Source organism: Lissotriton helveticus, chromosome 6 (genome assembly GCF_964261635.1).
Source record: "Lissotriton helveticus chromosome 6, aLisHel1.1, whole genome shotgun sequence".
Taxonomy (NCBI): Eukaryota; Metazoa; Chordata; class Amphibia; order Caudata; family Salamandridae; genus Lissotriton; species Lissotriton helveticus.
Window position 1 is genome coordinate 819,461,804 of NC_136067.1, and position 27,351 is coordinate 819,489,154.

Below are 27,351 nucleotides of genomic sequence, written 5' to 3' on the forward strand. Positions count from 1 at the left end.
GCACATGATAACTGACAATGGGGTTCAGTTTGAGTCATTTTAATATGTGAATTTTTTAAAGGCCTGCCTATAAGTCACCAAACCATGGCTCTCTGTTCTCCACAAGCCAATGGTTTGGCGGGACGCATGAATAGGACAATTTATTCAAGATCTTCACTATATAAAAAGACTTCAAGTAAACTGGTGGCACATCTCAACAATTCTAATTGCATTACACATAAGTGGCCTTTTTGACAAAATTGTTCACACAAAACTCAATCATGCTTTGGTTAGGAAATAATATTAGCCTTTAAGCATGCCAGGAAAGCAATAAAAAAGTTATTTCAAAAAAATGAAAAAAATATCTGAAGAATTATAAGTCCTGTTGTAATAGTAAGAATTAGGCTAAGTGTTTGCCATGAAAGGTGGGCGACTGTATTGGTGAGGAAATATGGAATTGTCAAAAAGGGAATGTCTAAGTTTATGAGGCTTTTCATTATTCAACGAGTGAACATGCATGTGGCAGTGCTTGATTGTGGGAATGTATGGAGTATGTTGGCTGCTGATATATCCTCCCTTTCATGGCAATTCCGATGACAATGTTCCCTGCAACAGTTACTGGAGATGTAAAAAGGAGATTCTTTCAACATTCTGCTTTCTGTGGACCAGGGCAAAAACAACATTTGATGGACAGAATGCAGAATAATGTCATACATTCACCCCAGTACAGAGATCTGGGCCTAAATCCATTGTTTGTTTGCTCACCACACCACCCCAGTTCAGACATGGCCATATGCAAATCAGCCTTGACCCTGTGCCTCACGGGAACAGTCCAGCCCGAACTGCCAAGCCATGTCTTCCCTGGACTGGAATCAAGCATCCTAGGACCGGTTTCTGGCTATCAGCCGTCTTCAGCCAGGATAGCTTGACTCCAGTGGCGTGGAGAGCACGGGACTCACGTCTGAGCATACCCGTCCCACTCGGGGTGACAAATGCAAAAACAACAGTTGATGGACAGAATGCAGAACAATGTCATACATTCACCACAGTACAGAGATATGGGCCTAAATTCATTGTTTTTTTGCTCACCACACCACCCTAGTTCAGAAAGGGCCGTATGCAAATCAGCCTTGACCCTGTGCCTCATGGGAACAGTCCAGCCCGAACTGCCAAGCCATGTCTTCCCTGGACCGGAATTAAGCATCCTAGGACCGGTTTCTGGCTATCAGCCGTCTTCAGCCAGGATAGCTTGACTCCAGTGGCGTAGTGAGCACGGGGCATTGCCACAGAGCCATGATAAAACCTCCGTAGTAGGGGGGCTACGTGATAGCCTGATTTTAGTTTGTTCTGTCCGAGTGTAGACTTTTTATGCGTTTTCTGTGTCATTGGCATGCATGGTCCCATTGTATAACCCTGTGTACTTGTTTCTCTGGTTTAAGATTATTATGAGCATTATTCAACTGATTTGCTATTAATTATGGAAGGGGGTAATGTATTACCACTTACCTTAGCAACCTCCTGCTACTATGCACCTAAGAGATGTCACCCTGCTTATGTGCCAACACATCAAGAGGGATAGTTGGACTGGGAGCTACCTGATGAACAATCAATGGTCTGTATACCTCAACTCTTTATATAAATAAATCTCACCTTGGTTCACTCAAGATCTCTGTGGTGATCCTACTTTTGATAATCCAGTTAGCCTCCGCCCCCCCCCCCCCGCAGATCATAAATGCCTTCTGTACTTGGCAATATGTACATGATATAGCTTATTTTGTACAACTCTTATATTTGAGAAAATGTTATCATTGATGCATGATGCCAATATCGAGGTATCAGTGTATTCCAGACAGTTTATCGCAGCCCTACACTGTTAAAGGAGGTGAATATGGAGGAATACTTTTGTTTTACCAAAAATATGGGCTGGGGTCACGGGTGCATAATCATTAATAAAGGTCTAATAACCATTGTGTATTGATTCGAAGTGATCACAATTGATGAATAACTGCGATGACGATAATGAAAGGTTATGAGTGACTAGGTGAGGCAAGATAGCAATGAGGGCAATGTAAGAAGGACATTGATTAATATATTAGTCTTTTATGTTTATTCCATAAGAGTAGGTGTTCGGCGTCTTTGACTTCAAACCAAGAATGATGATCGTCTACAGGTTAAAGCAACCACCTCTGCAGCATCAAGAGTCTTTCCAGTTCTCACCTACTTTGAAAACAAATATAAAATTTGCATAACAGCCAATCTTTACTCATTGTGAATGAGCTTTGTTTATGCTTATCATAATTATATACCAGTTTCATTCACTTTGTAAGGAAGCATTCACTAATTCTTCAAAGTGAATCGTTTTTTGCTTTTGATTTGTCTCAGAATATTTGAGTAGCCTGTCTCTGTATTTAATTTAATCTACTCATTTTATCAATCTATGAGGATGAAGACCTGAGTCAGTATTCTTTTGATTTGCAATTATGTTTCAAGGCGTCGGAGCACACCAATTAGCTATGTTGAGGTGTACTCCAAGAACAGAAAAAAACAATTTTTTCAGGTGGAAAATACATACCCTTTCTGGCAGTGTTTTAAACATGATCAGCACCTCTGAGGGGTGAGGGATGAACCACAAGTTGAGAACAGCACGTCCATCAGTCGATATTAAGCACCGTGGGCGCTCCTGAAATATCCTGAATAACCGAAAATGTGAAATATTATTAGTTATTTTGCATAAAAGATGTTTACAGGTACTAACCTACACAGGTGGTATCACAAAAACAAACCATTAATCATAGTCAGATGTGATCAATTGCTTGACAAACATAAACCTATCACTGCTCATGCAATAATATTCTCAGTTATTTATACAGTGCAAACTTCAAACTAAATTGTGGATACCAAACGTTACCATTACCCAATGTAATGATAGTAATGTTGACATTTAAAGGCTTAGTCTTCTCACTGAACCAATTCATCCATCTGACCTTCACCTAAACCAAATATTTACTGAATATAGAAAGTTCCATCAGAAGGGGTAGGAATGCCAATGTAAGTTACTCCCACCTGCAATAATCAGTGTTTCGGGCAATTATTTCATGGCATTGGTGTGATGGCTTTGCAAATAATATAGACCATTTTCAAGATAACTCTTGCTTGGATTAGGAGAGGGGTGACCACATGAAGTTTTTTACTCCCAATACAAATCTAGCTGAAGGATGAAGACCTGCCTTAAATGTCAAGATGGATCTTCGGTATACCTGTGAGTGCAAGATTTCATAGTCCAGTCTTGACAGAACTAAGGTATGGAAATTGTCATCTTTTGTGTGGTATTCCTACAGATTTTTACCTTCACTATCCTATTTTCTGTTGAACCCATTGTTGATGGAATTAGGACTCTGAGCACTTTACCTCTGCTAACCAGCTTATGCACTGCCTTCCAAACATGGTACAATTGGTGTACACTTAATAGACACACTTACATTTTTTATATAAATCTCTAGTATATGGTACCACATGTGACCAGGGCCTGTAAATTAAATGCTACAAGTGGGCTTCAGCACTCTTGTGCCACCCACTAAAGTAGCCCCTTAAACCATGTACCAGGCCTGCCACTACAACCTGTATGGACTTTTAAACTGCCATTTTGACCTGAGGTAATAAATCTTTTGCCAGGCCTAAGCTTTCCTTTTTAATACCTATTAGTCTCCCCTAAGGTAAGCCCTAAAACATATACAGCAGAATGCATGGTGTTTAAAAAGTAGTCCATGGGTGCTTAAGTTTTACATGTCCCGGCAGTGAAAACTACTTAAGTTGTTTTTTACTGTAGCAAGGCTAACTCTCCCATTGAATAACACTGGGTAATCCTATTACACCTAATAAGTGATAACACCAGTTTGGGAGCATATATAAATACGTCTTTACTTATTTGAACTGTAATATAATCTTTAGTGATGAAGTTTAATTTTAAATTACTATTCTGAAAATTATACTTTTAGAAAGTTGACATTTTCTGCCTAAACCAAATGTGCCTTTCAGCCAGTGTCCCAGGTCACATGACTGTTAATGGCTCATCTGTGGTGTGAGCTCTGTTCCTTTCACAAAGGGGGCAAATTGCCTTGGGTGTGGGACGGGTGTCGCTCCTGAGTAGGATGGCCTGGGGTTGTACTTAGCCCTTCCTGAGCTTCAAAGGGTAGCCTGAGTGCTGTGCCTCCCCTTCCTGACTTATAAAGCTGCCTGCTCTGCAAGTGGCAACTGCAGCCCACACCTGGGCATGCCTGCCCTTTACTACCCTAAATAGATTGAAACCAGATCTAGATCAAGGGAAGACAACTGAACAGAACCAGTTAGAGTTAGACAAAGGTGGTGCCTCCCCCCTACACACACACAGACTGCCACTAGGTATACAAGTGGCACCTTCAGAATCTCTCATCATAACACTCATGGACCTTTGAAGATTCATAAGAAGGAGGAAGACTGGACCTGCTTGCGTTGAACCCAGGATCCAAGAAATGACTCCCCAAGTCAGCTGACTGACCTCCTCTTTGAGCTACAGCAACACAACAGGCTTCCAGAGGTCTTCCCTACAACTGCCCAGCTGACCAGCACCAACTGTACCTGACTGGACCCTGCTACTGGCCTCTGCTGGAGTAAGCTTGACCCCCAAGCAGTGCATCCACAGTTCCTAGACCATTTGCTGCTGCCAGAGTGTACTCTTCCAACCTGCAAGCCCTTGACTCCAAGTGAACATATAGACGTTGTGTGCTCTTTGTGCCAGCAACTACCACCTGCATCTCCAATGGAGATCTGCTGTTCCAGTCAGCAATTACTGCCTGTGCCTCCCACCAATCTGAAGTTCTGAACGCAACCTGCAATTCCCATCAACAACAATCTCTTTTTGGCCCGACCAACGTGAAGCCACGACTGAGGTTCCTTGCGTGGAACTGGACTGAATGAAAAGGTAAACTCTCCACGGGGACAAACCTGGTCCCTGTATTCGACCCTTGGTCCATTGTGGTCCACATGAACTTGCGAATTTCCCTCGGTTTTGTGTGACCAAATAACCTCAATTGTTGTGCTTTTAGATTTTTGGTACTATTTTTACCTGAAACTTAAAAAATTCATAGCTTTGGTTCTATGAATTGAACCGTTATCGTTTTAGTGTCATTTAATTTACTAAAATGTGCTCTATTTTCCTAAATTGGTTTTGTATTTTTTTGTGTTGTATTTTCACTTTATTAATGTTTGAGTGCTGAAAAAATACTAAACACATTGCCTCTATGTTGTGACAATTTACCAGGGGGTTAAGCACAGGTCTATCTAGTGACTTTTGTGGTTCACTCTAACAAAAAATGTATTTATTATTTGAGTGGTGCTCTCAACCCCCTCAACTAGTAACTCAATTTCTTACATAGAGACTGTACCATCATTTAAAAAAACAATTCAGGGATGAAGGGTTACATCCTCAAAAAAGACGGTGTTAAAATTGGACACCCTTGGCTAAGGACTTTTTGTGAGCATGTGAACTCAGATTTTTCATCTAGTGTGAAGTCCAAAAATGTCATGCATTCAGTAAGGGAATGTTAAGTGTTTAATAATACCATATTAATGAATTCAGTTTAGAAGGGGTTGACTTTTAAGTAGCCGCAGATGTAATAACCCTATGATCTCTCTTACCAACATTGTCTGTGCTTGAAAGGAGTATGAAAAGAACAACACGTGGCCTAAATGTACATGCAATGACAATTATTGGAACAAAACTACAGTTTCACAAGACTTTCATTTTCCTACATTTATATTTATGAAATTGAAAAGAAAGATGTTTACTGGAATGGGAAGAAATTCTTAGGGATGCTTTCTAATGGCAATTGCAATTACAAGTAGAGAATGCTTACAGTTTCACACAGGCAAAACAAACTGCTGGGAGGGTCAATCTGTGTGAGCCATTCTGGTGTAGTATCAATTGTCACCCTGCCTCTGGTGTTTCAGTTCTATCAGCTTGCTCTATCATATCTGGTCAGCAGAGCACAATGTTCAAGTATCCAGAAGGAGAGCCTGGGACCAGTACACCTTTAGACTCTGATTGTGTTTAAATGGTTTGAAGTTTTTTTAAACTATCAATGTTTCTGTGTAACAGGCTGCATAGCTATAGATTGGTTTATGGCTAAGGAAGATACTAAATGCCTCGTTCCGACATTACATCAGCATCGGTAGGAGACATGGGCATTAAAAGAAAGATGATCTTTTTGTAGATTATCAACATTAACCCCACTTCCACATCTATCTACACATCTCATAGCTTTCATAAACATGGTGCTTTTCTTTCATTATGTCACATTTGGATATTTAAAAAAGTCCTTTAACCACCAATGTGCACATTTTGATTAATGCCTATATTCCAATGTCAGAATTGAGGGATAGCAGCTTGTTGACATGTCTTCCCCACATTCTCAACTAAAGCTCAGACATTGTATGACCTAATGTGATATTAGATGATTAAATATTTAGAATTGTATTCTACTAACTTTTTTTAAGGAACATGATTCTTTCTCAGAAAATACAAATGTCTGGAATGTTATCCTTTTCTATTGTTCAGCATATCATACTTCAGCAAATACACCTGTTCTACACGGTCACCCAAGACGTTTCTGCACCCTATTTTTGCTTGCTTTAGAACTCTGCACACTCTACTACTTCTAAGCAGTAGAGAAGTGCTTTTTTCCCTCTTTAACCTTTTCGGTAATTTGGAACTCCCTATTTGGCATAATTAATTTCCTTTTAATTCCATTGTCAATGGTGCCTAAAGTGCACATTTTAACTGGAAAGTTAACTGTCATATTTGGGCTGTAGTTTCACTATCCACATATATGACAAATATATATTTCTATCAGGAACACCACTGTTCTTCAGCTAGGGTACAGTTTAAATGCACTGCAGTGACACATGTCAGGTAAAAATGTCTTTGCTATAAAGGAAGAGCCTCTTTTTATAAAGTCACGAGTCATCCATAAAATGTGCTTAGTAAGGCCATAGGCCAGAGTGCTAATAAATAAAAACAGAGTGAATTATATATTGAGATGAGTGTGCCCTCACAATGAAATAAAAGCCAAAAGCTATTTCACTATGTAGACTCTGTAGACTTTCCCTACATATTTTTATGTGGGATTAACATCCTACTTTTCTCTCCCCACTTAGGAAAAGGCTACAAAAATGTATGAACATCATTTCCTGCTTATGACTTAAGCAGAAAAGCAATTTTTTAAGAATGTACCTTAGGCTCCTTGACCAGACTGTCTTAAAATCAGGTGTGCCACTCATCCTGCCTTCAGAGCTAATCTTTGACTGGGAGAGTAAACAACCCTAGCTCATAGGACAATGGAGCTCAGGAAGGGGAAATGGGTATAAGCTGCTGGCCAATTAGCAGAGATTAGCTCTGTGGGAGTGGGCAGGAAAAGTTGGCAGACCAAACAGCAATTTTAGCACTACCTCTTTTGACTTGGAGCCGCCAAGGGAGGCTTTTCCTATTCTTTATCAGGGCCCTCCCAGACAGCCAGACCCCAGTCACAGTAGGAGGGAAAATCATACTTGACCGTGTCAGGTAGGAGTAGAGTTCATCTGAATAGAGTAATGGCTGATGGCAGCTTTTTTTACCATCTAGTAACAGAGGCTCCTGTGTAATTTTTCAGTAAGCAGAGGAAATGTTGGAAAAGGAGGTGGGGGGTACTGTGAGAAAATAATCAGGATTGGAGGTAGAATTTCTACAATCACTGACTAGTGCACAGGATAAATCTGGCACATCTACCTCTACCACCACCACCTCCTCAGAACATTCTCAGACCTGGGAAGACTCCACCTGAAATCGAAAGCCTTTCTGGAAGACGACTCCTGACTCTTGCTGGAAGAAGAGGACTCACAAAGGGACTCACAGACTCCTAACTGCTAGAGAACCAGAGAGTGGAACTGCCCTCAAATGGTCGAGTGGTAACCACTAGTTTTCCTTCTTCAGGGACACAAACGGTGTAAAGAAACCAAATACCAAGAAGGCCCAGCAGACCACTGAAACTAGATCTTGCAGAAGAAATGGCCTGAGAGAGACCTGGTACGTACCTAGAAGCCTACCCTAAGGATCTGGGTAAATATGATTGTCCAGGAGGAATTTTTTCAGAACTAAGAAAAAGTTTGGAATTAGTCATTTTTTTACTCTCCAGAAGACCGGGACAACTTGCTGAAGTGTGCCCAGGAAAGTTGCACCCTAGGTGGGAAAAAGTTTGTCCTGCTTGGAGTTTTTTGCTGCTATGAAAACTGTTTCAGTGGGACCTCGTGGCGAAAGTACATAACCTCATTGAGTACAGAACACATAAAGTTTACAGGCGTGCTGTGCTGGAAGATTTTGACTTCCAGAAAAATCACTAAGCCCAAAGGTTAATCTTTGGACTGGAGTGAGGCAGTACATTTATCTGATCTGCTGAGCTACCTCGCAGATGATAAAATCCAGGTTTGTCCCATTCAGAGCTTTTGGTGCCTAAACCAACCATTTCAGTGGGAGCTTGATGACAATGTATTTGACTTCGAGGGACCCTCGCCGGCCTCAACCTTGGACCTTACTCCACTAGAAGATTTCAACTTCCATAAAAAAGACCAAGTTAGACGGTAAAAACTTTGACAGGGATAACCCGCTTGGTGTATCTGACCTCTCCTTGTTCATTGTCAACCTAAAATTGCTCCTAGAGCCCAGTCATTTGTGAATAGTATATCTGCTTCCCTTATCATATGTTTAGGATCTTAACATCTTTTTACTTACTAATGGTTTATCCCATGTTTCAAAATGAGTTTGGAAATTTTAGTGTGTTGTGCTCTTTATTTTAGATTTGTTGGTATTGCTTAAACTTGGCGCACACTTCTCTGGTAACTGTCTGCTGCTTGTGCAATAGCTATCAGGGGTTGAGCAGAAATTCTTTTAGAACTGTGTTTCAACGTAACCAGAAGACATTTATTGAGTTGGTACAGTTACCCTTAACCAAATTAATAACCCCATTTCTGACAATTTGTTCAGTGGCTGAGCCTCATCCTGGTAGCTCCTTTACTATTGTCTTCTAATATCTGAGAAAAGCGTGACTGATCTGAAGCCACTTTGCTAGCAAGCAAAAGGTGCAACGCGAAACAGTGTTCTCAGAAGTCACATAGCTGGACACAAATGCCAATGGCGCAACAAAACAGTGTAACAAAACAGCCATAAAACATTTAAGTTAGGTTTGCAGTCACATAAAAAGGTAGTATCAGTACTGACAACTCTAATGCAGAAGTAGGAGACAAACATTTTTGAGTGAAAAGGGGGTAAAAAGGACAAGGACAAAAATAATAAGCAAAAGTAGGAATGAAGCATCACAACACTATCCTTACAACACAGAGGCGCTACGGTGTTAAAAATGTAAGGTGACATGCGACCCAGGAAATGTAGGTCACCCATCTTGAAATTGGATAACAGGAATTAGAAACAATATCATGGTGGCTAGGGACATACAAAAATTTCTGCATATGTAAGTAGTCATGAAATCCTCACCACCACCGCCAGGCCTTAGGACTGTCCCAGCTCCACCACTCCTGGGCTAACATGAAAACACCCAAGAATCACACAAAGCAGCTCTACAACGTCCAACACCATGTAGATGCTCAGCAACGAAACACTAGAACCTGCCTCAAGGGCAGTTGTGGTGAAGATTGGGCTGCAACAATAAGCCATGATCCCCACTCTCTGTTTACCCAACTAAGAGCTAGATGTAGGTAATAGCAAATTACCGAATGGTAAATACCGAATTTTACCGATTCGGTATTTACTAATCGGTAATTGCTATGTAGGAAAAAAAATCGGTAAAAATACCGAATCGGTAAGATTCGGTAATTACCGATTCAGTAATTCCCGAATCAGTATTTGCCATTGATTCCTATGGGCCTTGAAGCCCATAGGAATCAATAGCAAATACAGATTCGGTAATTACCGAAACGGTAAAAATACTGAATTTCCAAGGGGGACAGGGTGTCACTTTGACACCCTGTTGCACCCCTGTTTCTGGCTTGTGTGCCATGTGACACACATACGTGCCCTTAGGGCCACATGGCACAGGTGTACATGCACAGATGTGCATGTACACAGGAATTCGTTATTTACAGTATTCCATGGTAAATAACGATTCGGTAAGGGCCTGTGGCACTGATTACAGTGCCACCTACATGTAGATTTACCGATTCGGTAAATATACCAATTCGGTATTTTACCGAATCGGTAAATTTACAGAATCTGTAAATATACCGATTTGTAACATTTTCAGGCCCCTACATCTCCATCTGCAAATACCGGTCAGTAACGGCCAAAATCGGCCGTTACCGACCGGTATTTGCCTTCCTACATCTGGCCCTAAGTGTTTGTATGGTATTGACATATCAGATTGCCTGTTTTATTGAAACCATTTCTCAGTTTATGGCCTTTCCCAACACCAGACTCTCATACCTGAACAACTGCCTCTCCTTCCACGCACCCAAAAGACACCTCTGATGAGCCCAGCTCCCTCTGGCCACTGTTCCACGTATCAACAAGACCAGAACAGGAGGAAAGTCCTTCTCCTGCCTCGCAACCAAAGCCTGGAAGAACCTCCCCTGCTACCTCTGGCAATCTCCCACATTGCCCCAGTTCAGGAAGGAGCTCAAGACCTGGCTCTTTGGATGACCCCAGCAGTCAATGGAGCTCCCGCCACACACCCCCACATCCCCCCCAGTGCCCTGAGACCCTCACTGGTGAGTAGTTGTGCTTTACAAACCCTGAATAACTGATGGTAGTATCGACAGCCAGACCGCTGTATGGCGAGACATGATCAGTGTCCTCCCTGTCACTTTTAATAAATGGCTTTGCAAAGCAGAAAACTGAGATACTTTGATAGAACACTGTGAGGAAATGTGCATTGTCACTACCCGTGTTGTACATGTTCTGCTGTTAAATGACAGTTTTCTAAACAGGTCGTCATTCACAAGCATATGATACAATTCAAACACATTCCTTTGATGTGAATGTAGCGGGATTTGCTGCCATATACGTCATTATACCTGTCGATTAAGAAGTCATTTATGAGCACCCACCTGGGATCTGCCTGGAGCCCTTCTTGGGATTCCTTTTCTCCTCTCTTCTCTTGGGGCTGCCCAATCATGAAATTGGTGTTTCTGATGGTGGGGAAGTCCTCCAGCAGAGCCTTCAAGCTATTGCAGTATGCAATAATCTGTCCTCTTACAGCATAGTGGGACATACGATGGCTGAAACTACACAGAAAAAGACACGTGGTACATATTTTTCTCCGTATCCATGGAAATTCTTTCCACATTACTGCACTTAGAGTTGCTCATTTGTTGCCTGAAAGGAATATCTAGTTAGCTTTTCGGGTTGTAGCCTGCTACTGGCTGAAGGGAAGAAAAGAATTTGTACAATATCTCATTTAACAAGACACAAGTCTACAAAGTCCACACTGATTAATGGAAAATTAAATCAATATCTTGTTTTTATAGCACTTAATTCAGTATTTTTTGCAGTATCTAAGTACTATGGATAAAAATTTTTCATGATTTTCCAGTTTAATGGTATTAACATGCCCTATGCAGAAGCTCTCAGTTACAGAGACGTGCAGTCAACAATTTACTTCTGAGAGTAACAAACAAATGTCCAACACAAAACCATCTAGGCACGGCAACAGCGTTTAGAAGCAACCTGTTAACTTGTTAAGACGAAAGAAACGTGTTGGGGGAGACGGGCGGTTGCTACAACGGCTACGGCAGTGCCCAGAAATATTCAGAGGTCACGGCAACAGCGTTTAGAAGCAACCTGTTAACTTGTTAAGTAAACGCCGGAGTCAAGGTATTAAGGGGTTTACGAACTTGCGAAAGTGATTTGAAATAGAGCTGGCGTTAGACAACAAACAAACAAACAACAGACAACTAAAACAAACAAATAAAACTTATATAGACTGGAGGATATTACGAAGCTATTTGCCACCACTCATTAGTGAACTTCAGTCTGGCAATTGAAGGGGAGCTAAAAATAGGAAAAAAAGGGCTGGTGTAATAGTTGAAATAGCTGAAATAAACCTGCTGTAATATTGCCAATGCTGACAAACTTTTCAGAATTGGGTATAGTGATATAACGCTGCCCACTGTTTTCTGGCTATTAATTCTAAATTGACAGAGTGAAAGATTGAGAAACAGAGATTCTCTCTTTCTTTTTTTGAACCCTGCTGTGTGTTTAGTAATTTATCTATTATGGGTCCTAAAACAGCCCGTGGCTGGAAAACAAGACCCAGTGGTGAGAACCAGATTGGGACTCGGGCTGCCCTGGCGGCAAAGTCAAAACAAAATGGTGAGGAAAAAGGGTCAGGCAGATCAGGTCGATTACCCCTTCTCAAGGTTTGCCCGGCGTTAGCCGCCTCTCACCCAACTCTCGGTTACCAAATAAAGAGGCAGGCGCTGGAGACTGGAAGGCAGGAAACAGAAGTTTTATTCCGACGGAGCAGAACACGTCAAATCAGACAACAGGGTATCTTCTCGAGGTGCTCTAACCGCATCTCTGAGGCCTGGCCTCTTATACACAGGTTTATGGCTTTATTACATTTATGACATCCGTGGTATTGCTTTGAAGTTCACAAAGGCATCTTTGGAATCCCCGGTTCAGGCCCGTTCTCACACATATCTACAGTAGAGGTCCCCACCCAAATCACAGCATGATGGCTATCGCGCAGCTAGACATTCCGCTGGGAACAGGAATGTGGGCGATCGGTCGGAGCTAGGGGGGATGAAGGCATTGATTAATCCCCGCTCCTTTGATGTGGGGCGAGGTCCTACTGTAGGGGGCAATAAACTGCCTCTGCTGAGCTAAGTGATGGCCTGGGGTCAGGCCGGACAATCGGGCAGGGAGGAAGAGGTTATCAAAAGGGCCTGTTCTATGAATGAGATGAAAGAGTGAGGGGGTTCAGCACGGGATGTGGCTCGGAGGCAGGGTCGCGCTGGAGGTGCGTTTACGACCCAAGCAGGAGAGACCGGGGGTTGTCGGGGATGCTTGCGAGGCTGGGGAGTGAGGGAGAGAGAGAGAGAGACGCTGGCTATCGGGAGTGGGCAGAGAGGCCATGGCAATCAAAATGGTTGCTGCTTACGCGCACGCATGGATCTGAAAAGGACAAGATGGCGCCGATAATGTTTACGCCACAATCCAGATTTTAACAGTCCTCCCTTTTCAACATATCTAGCCAGCTTGTCAATTTATGTCTATCCCCATTAGATTACGTATTTCGATATCATACAAAGCGTTCATACGTTCAGTGTCGAAATTCGGAGTCTTAGGGCACATGCAGTTAGCGATGAGTAAGCACAAAGGTGGCAAGCATTGAATACCTAGGCAACACCCACACAGTACCACGACCGGTATCAATATAAATGTAAACAACCTCCATCCCCAGTCCTTCAAAGTGCCCCAAAACCAGCTCCCAAGCGACCATCCTTCTTGCTCCTGGTGAACCTCTGAGGAAAGTCTGTGGAGGTGCTCGATAGCTTTGTAGACTGAGGGCGAGTTATCTGGCACGTAGGTGCAACAGCTGGATCCGATGATGCGGCATGCTCCTCCACGGTCAGCTAGAACCACATCTAGAACAAGGCGGTTCTGAAGAGCCACCAGGCGGACTGCCTGAAGCTCGGCCGTATTGTTAGTGAGGATGCCAGCCGTGATGTTCATGGTCGTTTCTACTGCCTGGGTCAGGTGTCGGATGGCGCGGCTGTTTGCCATTGGGCCCCACAGAGGAACAAGTCCCTTCACTGCATCCAGGAACTGTGCTCCGGTGGAGTCGGCTTGTTCAATGTCTCTTGCGCGCTTCTGCCGGTGATGGTTTGCTGGTGCCACGTACGTTGGAGGGAGAACGAAGGCAATGTAGCAAGTACCCCCCCAACCTTTTGGAAGCCAAGTGTAAGCTTTGGTGCCACAAACAAAGTACATATTCGGAGAAGCAACAAAGGAGGGGGGATCAATTGAGTCCAATGTTCTGGTGATGTGGCAGGAACTGCGACCCACCAGCTGCGTTCCCAGGCCTTCGAGGCACACGAGGCCCGTGACATTGATGACAGACAGAGCCACAGTCAGAGTGGCAGTAGTTCGTTTCCGTAGGTAGGAGAAGGTGGGTCTGGCTGGATTATGGAACACCTGCATTTCAACTCGTTTCTTTGCAGGGATGTCCATATGAAAGGAGGAACCAGAGGTCAAAGGACAAAAGGGAGCAGATGTCCTCCCGGTTTTGTTCAGCCAGAACCCATGGTAGAAGTGTGACACTGTTTGACCAGAAGTGGCGTTGTCCTTGTAGCTCTCTTGCAAGAGGATCAACCAGGCAAGGCAGGAGCCATGAACTGAGAAAGGGGAGGGGATGAAAGGGATGGAGTGTCCGGTGGCATGCGGGAGTAACCCGCAGATCCAGCAGTTTGTGGCGTTGGCGGCAAGGTTGTGTTGGTGCAACAGTTGCACGAAGGAATTGTTCCAGAACTCCTTACGCCTTTCTCGGAGCTGAGGCGAAAGGGAGATCAGGTGATGCTCTTTCATAGTGGTTGGCTGTGCAGTGGTCAGCAATATCTGATGAGCGGGTGCACTCTCTTCCACGATCCAGAAGGAAGTCATGAGGAGGAGGCAAAAGAGGAGGAAAATGAAAAGGGCAATTGTCTTTGATCTGTGCATACTGTCAGTCTTTGGGTTCCTATAGTGAGTATTTCCGGCTGCTCCCGTCATTTTCTTATCTGGCGCTTCCATCATCTTCTTATCTGGCGCTTCCATCATCTTCGAGGTGCTCGGTAGTGGGCAGAACCGCAGACTTCGTTTTAGCTTCTCTCCGGGTAACCCTTGGTTGTGTTTAGGCTACCGTTCAGAGATTCAACTTAGTCTGTGGTCTACTTAGCCGAAGCTCCCTCCTTTCGACGCAGGAAATACCCTTCCCTGGATGGCACAGTGGGATCTGAGAATTTTGCAAGTTCGAGTGCCTCGGTATCAGGATAACAGTTCAGTGATGGCCGGTCTTTGTTCAGGAGCTCTTCTTGGGTGCTGACGTTTTCTGTCGTGGCCAGGGTCGAGGAGACCTTTTTACAGTGGTGTGCGTGCAGCCAGTGTCGTTTCCCCTCCACTCAAAGAGCCGTCCGGGTGGTGATCAGTACTTGCCAGGGGCCCGTCCACCGGGGTTCCAGACTCTTTGCCCGTTGGAAATTTCGGATCAGCACATAATCCCCCGGTTGGATATCGTGACCCGGACCCCTGGAAGCATCGGGGATGGCCTGCTGCACCTGCTGATGAATGACAGACAACGTTTTAGTCAATTTGCACAAGTAATCAGACAGTAGGACATCCGGGACGTCGTGAATGGAGGTCGGTTTAGGGGCAGTCCAGAGGTTCATCGGTCGCCCAAATACAACCTCGTAGGGGGTCAAATGGTGCTTAGTGGGAGTGGAGCGCATCAATAGTAATGCCAGTGGGAGGGCATCTGGCCATTTAAGTCCTGTGGTGGCCACTATCTTCGACAGTTTTAGTTTCAGTGTGGCGTTGTGTCGCTCAACTAAGCCAGCAGATTGGGGGTGAAAGACTGCATGAAACCTTTGTTTTACACCCAACCCTTTCAAGATTAGTTGGATAACTTCAGCTATGAAGTGGGGGCCGTTGTCGCTCCATAGAATTCGACAAAGGCCGTAGCGAGGGAAAAACTCTTTCAGTAGTACTTTGGCAGTGGTCATGGCAGTGTTATCACGGGTTGGATAGGCTTCTACCCATTTGCTGAAGGCACACACAATGACTAATACATACTTCAGGCTTTGGCATCTTTCTAGTTGGATGTAGTCCATCTGGAGGACCTCAAAGGGATGGTCGGGGACCCCAAACTCTCCCCGGGGTACCACAGTTCCTTTCCCAGGGTTGTGTTGCAGGCAGATAAGGCATTGCTGGACCAGGCGTCTGGCTGATTCGGGAATTTTGTCGTTGTGCCAGACCCTGGAGATGAGTTCGATCATGGGGGCAGATCCTATGTGTGCGGGGGAGTGTGCCATAGTCAGTATGGGGATCAAGTACGAGTCAGGCAGCAAACATTTGTTTGTGTCTTTTGTCCGCCAGCAGCCTTCATCGTATTTCAATCCCACCCGTGCCCATTCAGTTAATTCGGGTGGTGAGCTGGCCATCTGGATGTCCTTAATCGTTTCCCTAGCGTCAGTCCATTTTTCTGCTTGTGACCTGGTCACATACATGCGGGTCGTCGTCCTATTCTCAGCTGTGGTTCGGGCAGTGATGTCGGCTAGTGCGTTTCCCTGTCCTATGATGTCCGTCACCTTTCTGTGTGCTTGGCATTTGATTATAGCTAATCGTTTGGGGAGGAGAACTGCTTCAATCAGGGCGGAGACTAGATCTCCGTGGAGGATGGGCGTGCCGTGGGACGTCAGGAATCCCCTTTCTCTCCACAAGAGTCCAAAATGGTGAACCACTCCGAAGGCGTACTGACTGTCCGTGTAGATGTTTGCCGTGGTCCCTGTCGCTATAATACATGCTTGTGTGAGGGCAATCAGTTCTGCCGCCTGTGCGGATCGTTGTGTGATGCGGGCTGTCTCAATTACTGTTCGGGCTGTCGTTACTGCATAGGCAGCTGAGGTGGTGCCGTCGGAGAGTTTGATGCAAGAGCCGTCTACCCATAGCTCTCCGTCAGAGTCTGTGAAAGCGGTGTCTTGGAGGTCAACTCTACTCCTAGTCTGTTCGTCTGTGAGGGTCACACAGTCATGTATAGGGGGGACATTTGGGTCGTTTTCGGGCAGAGGCAACAAGGTGGCTGGGTTCAGTGTGGTACATATTTTCAGCGTGATGTGGGATGCAAGCAGAGTCAGTTCGTATCCAGTCAGTCGGGCGCTAGTCAGGTGTTGCGTCTTAGTCTGGTTCAGGAGGGTGTCAACAGCATGGGGCACTAATACTGTGAGGGAATTCGATAGTACGATCCCCTCACTTTGTCGGATAGAGACAGCAGCGGCAGCTACGGCTCGAAGGCAGGCAGGCAAGGCTCTCGCTACGGGGTCAAGGGTGGCAGAGTAATAGGCACATGGTCGTTGCTTGGGGCCAATAGTTTGAGTCAGGACAGACAAAGCGCACCCCTCCCTTTCGTGAGTGTAGAGAGAGAAGGGCTTGGTGTAATCGGGGGTTCCTAGGACTGGTGCAGAACAAAGGGCGTCTCGAAGTTCTTTGAAGGAAGATTGGCATTCGGGGGTCCAAGGGAGTGGGAAGGGGACATCTTTGGCTAGTAGGGAAAGTAATGGCTTTACAATGAGGCTGAAATTTGGCAACCACTGTCGGCAGAAGGAGGTGAGGCCTACCAGGGAGCGGACTTGTTTCTGGGTCTTTGGGACAGGGGTTTCTAGAATGGCCTGAATTCGATCGGGTGTGAGTTTTCTCCCATCTTTGGACAAGAGGTGGCCTAGGTAGGTGACCTGGGGTTGGCAGAATTGCAACTTCTTCTTGGAGACCTTGTGGCCATTTTCCGCAAGGAAGTGCAAGAGTTGGATGGTGGCTGTGACTGCAAGTGGAGTGGTGTCGGCCGCCAAAAGGATGTCATCGACGTACTGTATCAACACCACTCCCTCCGGTAGCTGAACGGCGTCCAGCTGTCCCTTGAGGGCCTGGCTATAGATGCTGGGACTTTCTGTGTAACCTTGGGGAGCTCTACAAAATCTATATGAGCGGGATTTTAACGTGAAGCCGAAAAGGTAGCGGCTGTCTGGGTGGATGGGGATGGAGAAGAAAGCGTTCTTGAGGTCTATTACAGTGAAGGTAGTGGCGGTGGAAGGAATCAGGGTCAGAATGGTGGCGAAATCTGAGACTACGGGGTACTGAGGTACAACTACCTTGTTGACCTCTCGAAGGTCGATGATGAAGCGGTACGCTTTCTCATCTCCCTCGCCCTGCTTCTTCACAATGGGTAGAATAGGGCTGTTGCAAATATTGCTGACTACTTCCTCTACCACTCCTGCCTCTACCAGGGACTGGATTATCATTACCAATGCCTTCTCACCTTCGGGCGATATCCGATACTGTGGAAGTTTCGGGAGTATCGCATCTTGGCGAACAGTTATGTGCACGGGGTTGATCATCATTCGTCCTACATCAGCGTCAGTTTTAGCCCACAGATACAGAGGCAGAGAGTCAAGTAAGGCTGCGTCAGCGTCAGAGATGGAGAACATGTGTCGTGCGGGATGAGGTCTGAGCAAAGTCGGGTTATCGTACAGAATGACTCGAACTCCGCCCGGTGAACACCTGATGGTAGCTCGGAAATGCTTCAGTAAGTCAAGTCCCATAATGGCATCGGGGGTGTTGGAGGAAAGCAGAAACGTCGTGTCAGTGGGGTTACTGTCCAAGTCGAAGGAGACCGGTGCAGATAAGGGGTTAGTGGAGGGCGTTCCATCAAAGCCTATTGATGTTATGCGTGAGCCAGACAAGGGTGCCCTTGGAATCAGTCGTTTAGATAACGCACTACGTGTCGCGCCAGTGTCTACCAGAAATGGAGATTTCGTACCTAGGACTTTAGCTGTGACATAAGGACCTTGCTGGTCAACATAGAGCTTGACTGGATCCCTCCCTTGCCCTAGGCAGTCCTATGCAAAGTCGCGGGCATCGTCACAGTCAGTCTGCTGGCATTGGTTCTGTCGGGGGTGGTCAAAAGTGTTCGGTCTGCCTGATCTGTCATTTCTGGCGTCGTTTGTGTGCCCTCGTCCCTGTCCTTTATTTTTCGGCCCACCCGCTACGTCTTTTGAGTCCCTATTTTTGTACATTTCTAGCAGGACCGGGCACTGGGACTTCCAATGCCCATATCCTTTGCAAAACGCACACTGGTTCTCATCGAGGTCTGTTCGTGGAGCGCCGGGTGCGGGTGTGCGGTCTCTAGGGGGTGGATTTCTATGAGCGTTCGACTGGTAGTTTCCTCTATACTGTTCCCTTCCTGTCGTCGCTCCTTGCAACTGAGCAATCATCACTCGTTCTTTCAAATCCTTTTTCTTTTTCTCAGTCGCCCTATCGTTCTCGTTCTTTTGCCGTTCGTAGTATTGAGCCATCTGAAGGATAGCCGCGGGTTTGGAGGCAGCCCAACTACTTTCACTAGTCTGCAGTTTTTGCGAGACTTCTGGTGTCAGGCCTTTTACAAAGTTCTGGACGAACAAGTGATGTCCGGTCACAGAGGTCATGTCCTGGCCACTGTAATCGGAGAACACCGTTTCGAACCGAGAGAAATATTCTGAGGCGTCTTCCTGTGGTTTCTGGCAGCAGGCCGTTACTACCGACCAGTCCACCTTCTTTTCTGGTACTATGGTTTTCAGTTTTAGTACTATTTTGTCTGGCAGGTCTAGAATCGATTTCAAGGGTTTCTGTCCGGGCTCTCGCTGTTTGTCTATGCCATCGAGTTGTGACCAGGTATGTCCGAACAGCTCAAGGTGGTCGACTTTCCGGATTTGCTTCCACACATCAGCTGGCAGACATAGCCCGAAAAACAAGTCGATGTCCGCTAGGGTCATAATCGTCGAACCCAAGGCGGTACCTAATTCTGTGTAGAAGGCAGTGGGGTTCTTTCGTAGGTCGGGCAAGGACTGTCGGAAAGTCAGGATGTCTTGCCGATCCCAGGGTTGGTAGACCCAGTTGTACACTACCCTCCCTTTCGCATCTTGGTGGTTAATATCGTCGTGTGTTCCCTGTCCTCGTGAGGGGACCCAATAAGGTGGCGCTTCTCTTATTGGCATCATGGTGTCAGTTCTCTCGGTTTGAGGCTCAGTTGCTGCAGGGGTCGTGGTGTCGGCCTCTAATCTCTGTTCAGTGAGGTGGCGGAAGACTTCAAGCGTGCGCGAGAAGAGGTCCGTCACATCACCCTCGCCCTGTTCTCCAATGTCGACTTTTCTATACAGAGTCGTTAGGCTTTCGGGACCTTTGTTACGATACCGGTCTTCATAGGCGTTAAGGGTGTGGTAACAGAAACGTGCAACAAAGTGTCGTTTGTGGTTATCAGCATATGTATTGCATATATCTGTCACGTAATCTTCGCTTTCTTTCCGTTCTACTAGCGTCTTTGCGATCTTATCAATCCCTGCTCGTTCATCCTTATTCAATCGATGGAGCCTAGCAGAGTCTTTCTTCTTAGTTTTGGGCTCATCTAATGTTGCTGCTTGCGCTGCGCTGAGTACAAGGGGCTCGGCCGGCGCGGAGGCTGTGAGGACCGAGGCTCTGGCACTGCTCTCATCTGTGCTAGGGGGTTGCGTGCGTTGCACTAGAGGTTGGGAAGGGGCGTATGGAGGGGGCATGTAGATGATCGGGGGACCTAGCAGTAGATCATCGTTCGTTCGCTGCTTCGAAGGTAGCTCAGGGTAAAGCATAGAGGGTGTTCTGATGGGACATTGGCTCGATGTCTCGGATTCTTGCTTCAGTCTAGCTCCCTCTCTTTCCTTTTTCTCTTCTTTCAATTTGCTCGCAGCTAAATGAGCTGCTTTCCGCAATTCTTTCTCTAGTCTGACTTCGTTTCTTTTCTTTCGTTGTTCCGTCTCCTTGCGCCACATGCCGAAACTATCAAGCATAGTGGGCGTTGTTTTATTGTTACAAAGGGCTGTTTGCAGCACGCTTATTTTTGCGTCATCGAAGGATCCTATCAGTGGCTACTGACTTTCCTGATCCTTTTTAGTATATTTATGCCATAACTTACTATAAGCTACGGCGACTAGTCCATACTTTAAAAACATATCCTTATTAGGGGTGCCCTCCAGAGGAGCTGGATGATCCACCTTTAATAAGCGGTCCGGGCTGAACCAACTACTGGACAATGGGGAGAAGATAGGCATGACGGGTTACAATGGGGACAAAAGTCTGCACTACCTATCCTTTCACTGCTTACAAAGACTAGACAGAATATCTCTATTCCACGTTATTTGTTAGCAGAGAATACCTCCAAAAAACCAAATGCCGAACAATTAATGTCCGTTCAATCAAACAATCAGTGGCGAGAAAGAAATAGGCACGACGGGTTACAACGGGGGCAAAGGCCTGCGTTACCTATTCTTCACTATCTGCAAAGGAGGACAGAATACTTTTATCCTTCCCCGTTTGTAGACAGAGAATTCTCGAGAAAACAATCCTCGAACAAACAATGTTCGGGCAAACAATCAATCAGTGGGGGAGAAAGATAGGCACGACGGATTACAACGGGGGCAAAAGCCTGCGTTACCTACCCTTCACTACCTGCAAAGGAAGAGAGAATACTTTCTATTTATCTCCGTTTGCAGACAGAGAATCTCCAAGAGAACCAACAATTCGGAGAGTAATACTAGTATTTTCCAATCAATCAATCAAATATTTCACAGTTTGTCGTGTTACACGACCTTACCCGGACCGTATGGACAGTTTCCTGTCTTCCGATTCCAGCGCCCGATCGTCCTCTATCTTCTGTCGTGGCACTCCTGATGGTTCCCAGTCAGGACCGTAGATCACTCGAGAGAGGTCTGCTCGGAACTAGTGAAGTTCGGATGATCGGCTGCCAGACGAGGGTCTATCGGGCAGGTGCACTTCCCGATCGTTGCAGTCGTTCACTCCGTCGTCAGGACCTCTCCCACTGGATCCACGTGTCGCTATTGGCCCCACGTTGGGCGCCAATTGAGGAAAAAGGGTCAGGCAGATCAGGTCGATTACCCCTTCTCAAGGTTTGCCCGGCGTTAGCCGCCTCTCACCCTACTCTCGGTTACCAAATAAAGAGGCAGGCGCTGGAGACTGGAAGGCAGGAAACAGAAGTTTTATTCCGACGGAGCAGAACACGTCAAATCAGACAACAGGGTATCTTCTCGAGGTGCTCTAACCGCATCTATGAGGCCTGGCCTCTTATACACAGGTTTATGGCTTTATTACATTTATGACATCCGTGGTATTGCTTTGAAGTTCACAAAGGCATCTTTGGATCCCCGGTTCAGGCCCGTTCTCACACATATCTACAGTAGAGGTCCCCACCCAAATCACAGCATGATGGCTATCGCGCAGCTGGACATTCCGCTGGGAACAGGAATGTGGGCGATCGGTCGGATCTAGGGGGGGGTGAAGGCATTGATTAATCCCCGCTCCTTTGATGTGGGGCGAGGTCCTACTGTAGGGGGCAATAAACTGCATCTGCTGAGCTAAGTGATGGCCTGGGGTCAGGCCGGACAATCGGGCAGGGAGGAAGAGGTTATCAAAAGGGCCTGTTCTATGAATGAGATGAAAGAGTGAGGGGGTTCAGCACGGGATGTGGTTCGGAGGCAGGGTCGCGCTGGAGGTGCGTTTACGACCCAAGCAGGAGAGACCGGGGGTTGTCGGGGATGCTTGCGAGGCTGGGGAGTGAGGGAGAGAGAGAGAGAGACGCTGGCTATCGGGAGTGGGCAGAGATGGTTGCTGCTTAAGCGCGCGCATGGATCTGAAAAGGACGAGATGGCGCCGATAATGTTTACGCCACAATCCAGATTTTAACAGTGGGAACAATGATGAAGTTGATGCTAGTCAAATAGGTACTCCGAAAATACCACAAATGTTCAATACAAAAGCGAAAACCCCAGTGGTAAAGACTTTGTCAGCTGGAGGTGGATAGGGAAAAATAAAGTCATTGTTGATCTGGTGGTTTTAGACGTTGAAAATGAGCAAGATAAGACTTTGGTGGAGGCACTTGAACAACTAGTAGTCTCACCGGTAATCTCTCCAGCTGCCTCATCTACTATATTACAAAAAACTGTGGTTCATGATCCTATCACTGATGTTGCCGCCAGTGCCGATACTGATGCTGATCCTGAGGTGGATCCCCCTAGGATCGAAGGGGCAGAAGGAGCGGAAGGCGATCCAATCAGTAGTAAGGATAGCAAATTTTATTCACTTTCAGAACACTCTGAGGGCTCTGATTTGGAGGGCGACTTAGAGGACGAAGTGGAGACTTCTTCTTTGGAAAATACAGCTAATCTACAAGTGGACAGCAATTGGAGTGAGGAAATATCTAATGGAGATACGACTGCAATAGATCTGGATCAATGCCACCACGAAGATCAAGCAAATGCCGCTGAACAAAATTGCTTTAGCCCTGGAACTCCAAGCCAAACCCCAGTAGACATTATTCTGAAAGCCATCTCTGATCAACACCTGGAGGCTAAAGCTGAACATGCCTGCAAAAAACTTCAAAACACCGTGCGACGGCTGGCGAAATCATGTAATGATTTTACTGATAGAATGGTAGAAGCGGAAGGTCGTATTTCTTCATTAGAAGATCAAGTAACTCTTAATAGAACTGACATTGATGGAATAAAGGCTCAGAAAGACGACGTGAATATAAAATTGGTGGATTTGGAGAATCGGCTACGCCGCAACAACTTGCGAGTTTTGGGTGTACCCGAAGGACGCAAGGGACAGGACATCCGACAGTTTGTGGTCGAACTTTTTGAAGAAGCTTTCCCGGAGGTTAAAGACTGGCAGTGGTCTTAGGAGATTCAAAGGGCACATCGCTTTCCATTTCGCAAGCAAACAATAGGGGACAATGAAAGTCATCAATACCCCCGTGCAATTCTGATATGTCTAAATAACTTTCTGGCAAGACAAAAAGTATATGACCTTGCAAGACCAGATAAAAAGCGTTTTGGGAAGGGTATTGAATTTTTTGTACGCCCTGATTACGGTCATGCCACCGTAGAAAATCACTGGAGAATGCGCCAGCTGATTGCTCCATTTCAAAAGAAGGGCGCTCAAGCTTTTCTCCTTCAACCATCTACATTAAAAACAATATATTAAGGACAGAATCGGTTTTTCACAACTGAGGCTCCAGCGAAGGAATATCTAAACTCTTTAGCATGAGGGAAAAATTGTTAACTTTGAATATTCATCTGTTCATATGGTTTACTCCTCATGCTATTTTCTTATAGGTTAACGGATACGCCCAAATTTGAGAGACGATCTCACACGCATCAATGGGGCGATAGGCCCCTTTGCCTTTGTTTTGGGGAGGGTCACTGGGGGTGGGCGGGGGCTGTGGTGGGGGGGGTGGGTTCGGGGGGGACAGGCGGTGTGTTGGGGAGAAAAAGGGAAAAATTCAGTCAAAGCCATAGAATGTTTAGACTAAATATACTGTTTCTTTTTGGGTGTAATTGCGTAAGGAATCCATTCAATAGCCATGACTAGCTGTAATTTTCACATATGTTCATTTAATGTATGTGGCCTCAATAACATTCAGAAGCAAAAACGAGTGATGCATGAGATACGTTTGATTCAACCAGATATAATATGTCTCCAAGAAACGCATATACTATGGTCAAATAGAAAAGTTTTGAATGATCTTGGGTATACAGAGTTGGCGGCCTCTCAACAATCTACTATAAATCGAGGAGTGGCTATATTGGGGCGACAATCTATAGTCGCAACAGGTAAAATCAAAGTGGATAGTCTGGGGCGCTGGGCAATCGTTGAATGTGTCATAGGGAATGTTGTGGCTACTATATGTACGGTATATGGATCTAACATCAATGACACTGCAGTGATAGAATTTTTTAATGTAGAATTGGGTTTATGGGGCACTCGACTATTTCTACTTGGTGATTTTAATATCCATGGGGAGCTGAATACATGGGACTGGGGGTTTAGCCGATACTTAGGTAGGAAGCCTAAAGTATTTAAAGAATTACGGCAACTACTACATCAACATGGTTTGATTGATGGGTGGCCTTTGGCTAATCCGAGAGATCCTGGATTTACCTTTTTTTCTTCACCTCATAAGAAATTTGTGCGTCTTGATTATATTTTTCTACCTCGGTATATGGCAGAAGGATCTAGAATGTCTGTAATGCCACGTATCACATCTGATCATGCCCCTATTGTTATAGACATGCCCCTGCTTAAAATCCAGCGTACAAAAAGGTCTTTTACATTTAATAAGAAACTGCTTTCAGACGAAACTTATTTGCAACAAGTTTTAGTATGGGCTCAGCAGTTTTTTGATCTTAATAGGGGTTCTAACTCCTATGCAATGGTATGGGATTGCTTTAAGGCAGGCTTACGCGGCGAAACTTGTAGCTATGGCTGGAGTCTTCAACAGGAAGGGAAAAAAAATGATACACCTTTTGAAGGATCTAACAAATGCAGAGCGCGATTTAACACGTGAAATAAGCCTACACCGAGATAGTAGTGCAGCACAAGACAAAGTTGCTAAATGTAAAGCTAAGATAAATGGGGTGTGGAGCCAGGACATAGCACGCCAATATAAATGTCATCGTGCTGAAAGATATGAATATGGGGAAAACGTGGGAAGATGTCTAGCCCAAAGAATGCGGGGGCGCCAGACAGCACAGCGTATAACTTCTATAGAAGATAGCCAAGGTACTTTAGTAGAGTCATCAGAAGGTATTCTTCAGGTATTTCATGACTATTATACAGATCTATATACCCAAGAACATTTTTCTATTGATTTAATTCATCAATATATAGATAGACTTGACTTAATCCAACTAGACTCCGTGAATAAAGAAGATCTAGAGCTGCCAATTACAATGCAAGAACTTGAAAGCGCCCTTAAAGAATTAGCGCTGGGGAAGGCTACCGGACCCGATAAACTTCCTTTAGAGATATACCATATGCTGTTTCCCATTATTAAAGACGATATGTTGGCAACGTTCTTAGGTGCCCAAAATGGAAATCCCCCCCATCATGGGACAATGCTAGGATAATTGTATTTAAAAAGAAAGATAAGCCTCCTCATCTTCCTGGGTCATATCAACCTATTTCTCTTATTAATGTAGATGCGAAACTCTACTCTAAAATTCTTGCGAATCGGCTGATTCAAGTTGTTCCGGCACTTGTCTCCAATCAACAACATGGCTTCCTTCCCGGTCGTGGTACGATTAATCACATACATCGTGTCATTGCAACTATAGACTATGCAACTGCAAATCGTACTAACGTTGGTTTGGTGTTTTTAGACGCTGAAAAAGCATTTGATCGCGTTGCATGGGTATTTTTATGGGCGATCTTGGGAAAAATGGGGTATGGGCCACAATTTATATATGCTTTACAAGTGATGTATAGACATCCTAGGGCCAAGATTTGTTTGTCAGGTCAAGAATCAACAGCAGTTAACATCACTCGGGGCACACGGCAGGGGTGCCCATGCTCACCATTACTATTTGCCATGTACATAGAACCACTGTTGAAAAATGCTGGTGACATCTCCACATATACAAACTATGGCTTTACCCGGGGGCAATGTACGTGTGTTAGCTTACGCTGATGATGTAGCGATCATAACATCAGATCCGGAACCTGCATTACACGAGATAGAAAACCTGACTCGTGAATTTGGTAATGTGTCGGGGTATAAACTCAATATCCAGAAAACACAGGTTATATGCTCACAAGGACTTTGCCCTAATGACAATCGGGTTACCACAGAGGCTAAATATCTTGGCATTAAAATTAGATTGTCGCTTCAAGAGTTAGTCACGGTGAATTGGTCAGATATATTACAATCAATTAGAAATCAACTTGAGAAAATTGAGTGCTTACATTTGTCATTGGTTGGGAGACGCAATGTTCTAAAAATGTCTATTTTGCCTAAAGTTTTATATTATTTCCGATCAGTACCATTGGAGATACCTGTATTACAACAGAGGAAACTACAATCTATAGCTGATAGATTTTTATGGGGTTGGAAATCGGCACGCAGGGCGTCTAAATTTATGACACTACCAATATTACATGGGGGTTGGGGAGTTCCAAATTTTGCATTATATTATTTGGCGTGTCTTATGCAGAATATTAAGTATTTTGCGATTGGTGGAACTCCCCCTATATTTGAGAGCCCTGATATTTTTTCTCTTTTACTTGGCCCCAATCTCAGCAAATGCTACTTCGTTTTTTAGAACCCAGTTATTATAAAAGAACCAGATTTAAATTGGTGGTGTCTGCATTTAAAGGATGGCGGTCCATACGGAAGCTTATCTCCCTTGGGCGTATTCATTTCTATACTCCATGTAACTCTATAGAACTGCTTCCGTTAATATTCTGGGATTATACTATGGGTACATGGGGGCAAAAAGGTATGTTAACTATAGGCAAAATGGTTAAAGATGGCACAATTGCCTCTTTTCAGGAGCTAAAAGATATCTATAGTCTCTCCCAACATGACTTTTTTAGGTACTTACAAATACGGGATTTTATTTTTAAACACCCAAATGCTTTACCGCTTTGTCATAATGACTTCATCGATATGCTCAAAAAACCCTCACGTATTGGGACTATATGCAATCATTTGGTGAATTTACAACAGGATGATTTGGGATTGCAGG

At 45.0% G+C, this 27,351-nt stretch overlaps 1 protein-coding gene across 1 annotated transcript in view; it reads right to left on the minus strand.

The window, feature by feature from the left end:
• Positions 1–27,351, minus strand: part of LOC144762518 (uncharacterized) — a 709,614-nt gene that overhangs the window by 464,045 nt on the left and 218,218 nt on the right. The window contains exons 21-22 of the mRNA XM_078647742.1: positions 11,104–11,280; positions 2,552–2,669 (exon numbers count right to left, since the gene is read on the minus strand). Coding sequence (XP_078503868.1) covers positions 2,552–2,669; positions 11,104–11,280 — 295 coding nt within the window. The remainder of the gene's footprint in view (positions 1–2,551; positions 2,670–11,103; positions 11,281–27,351) is intronic.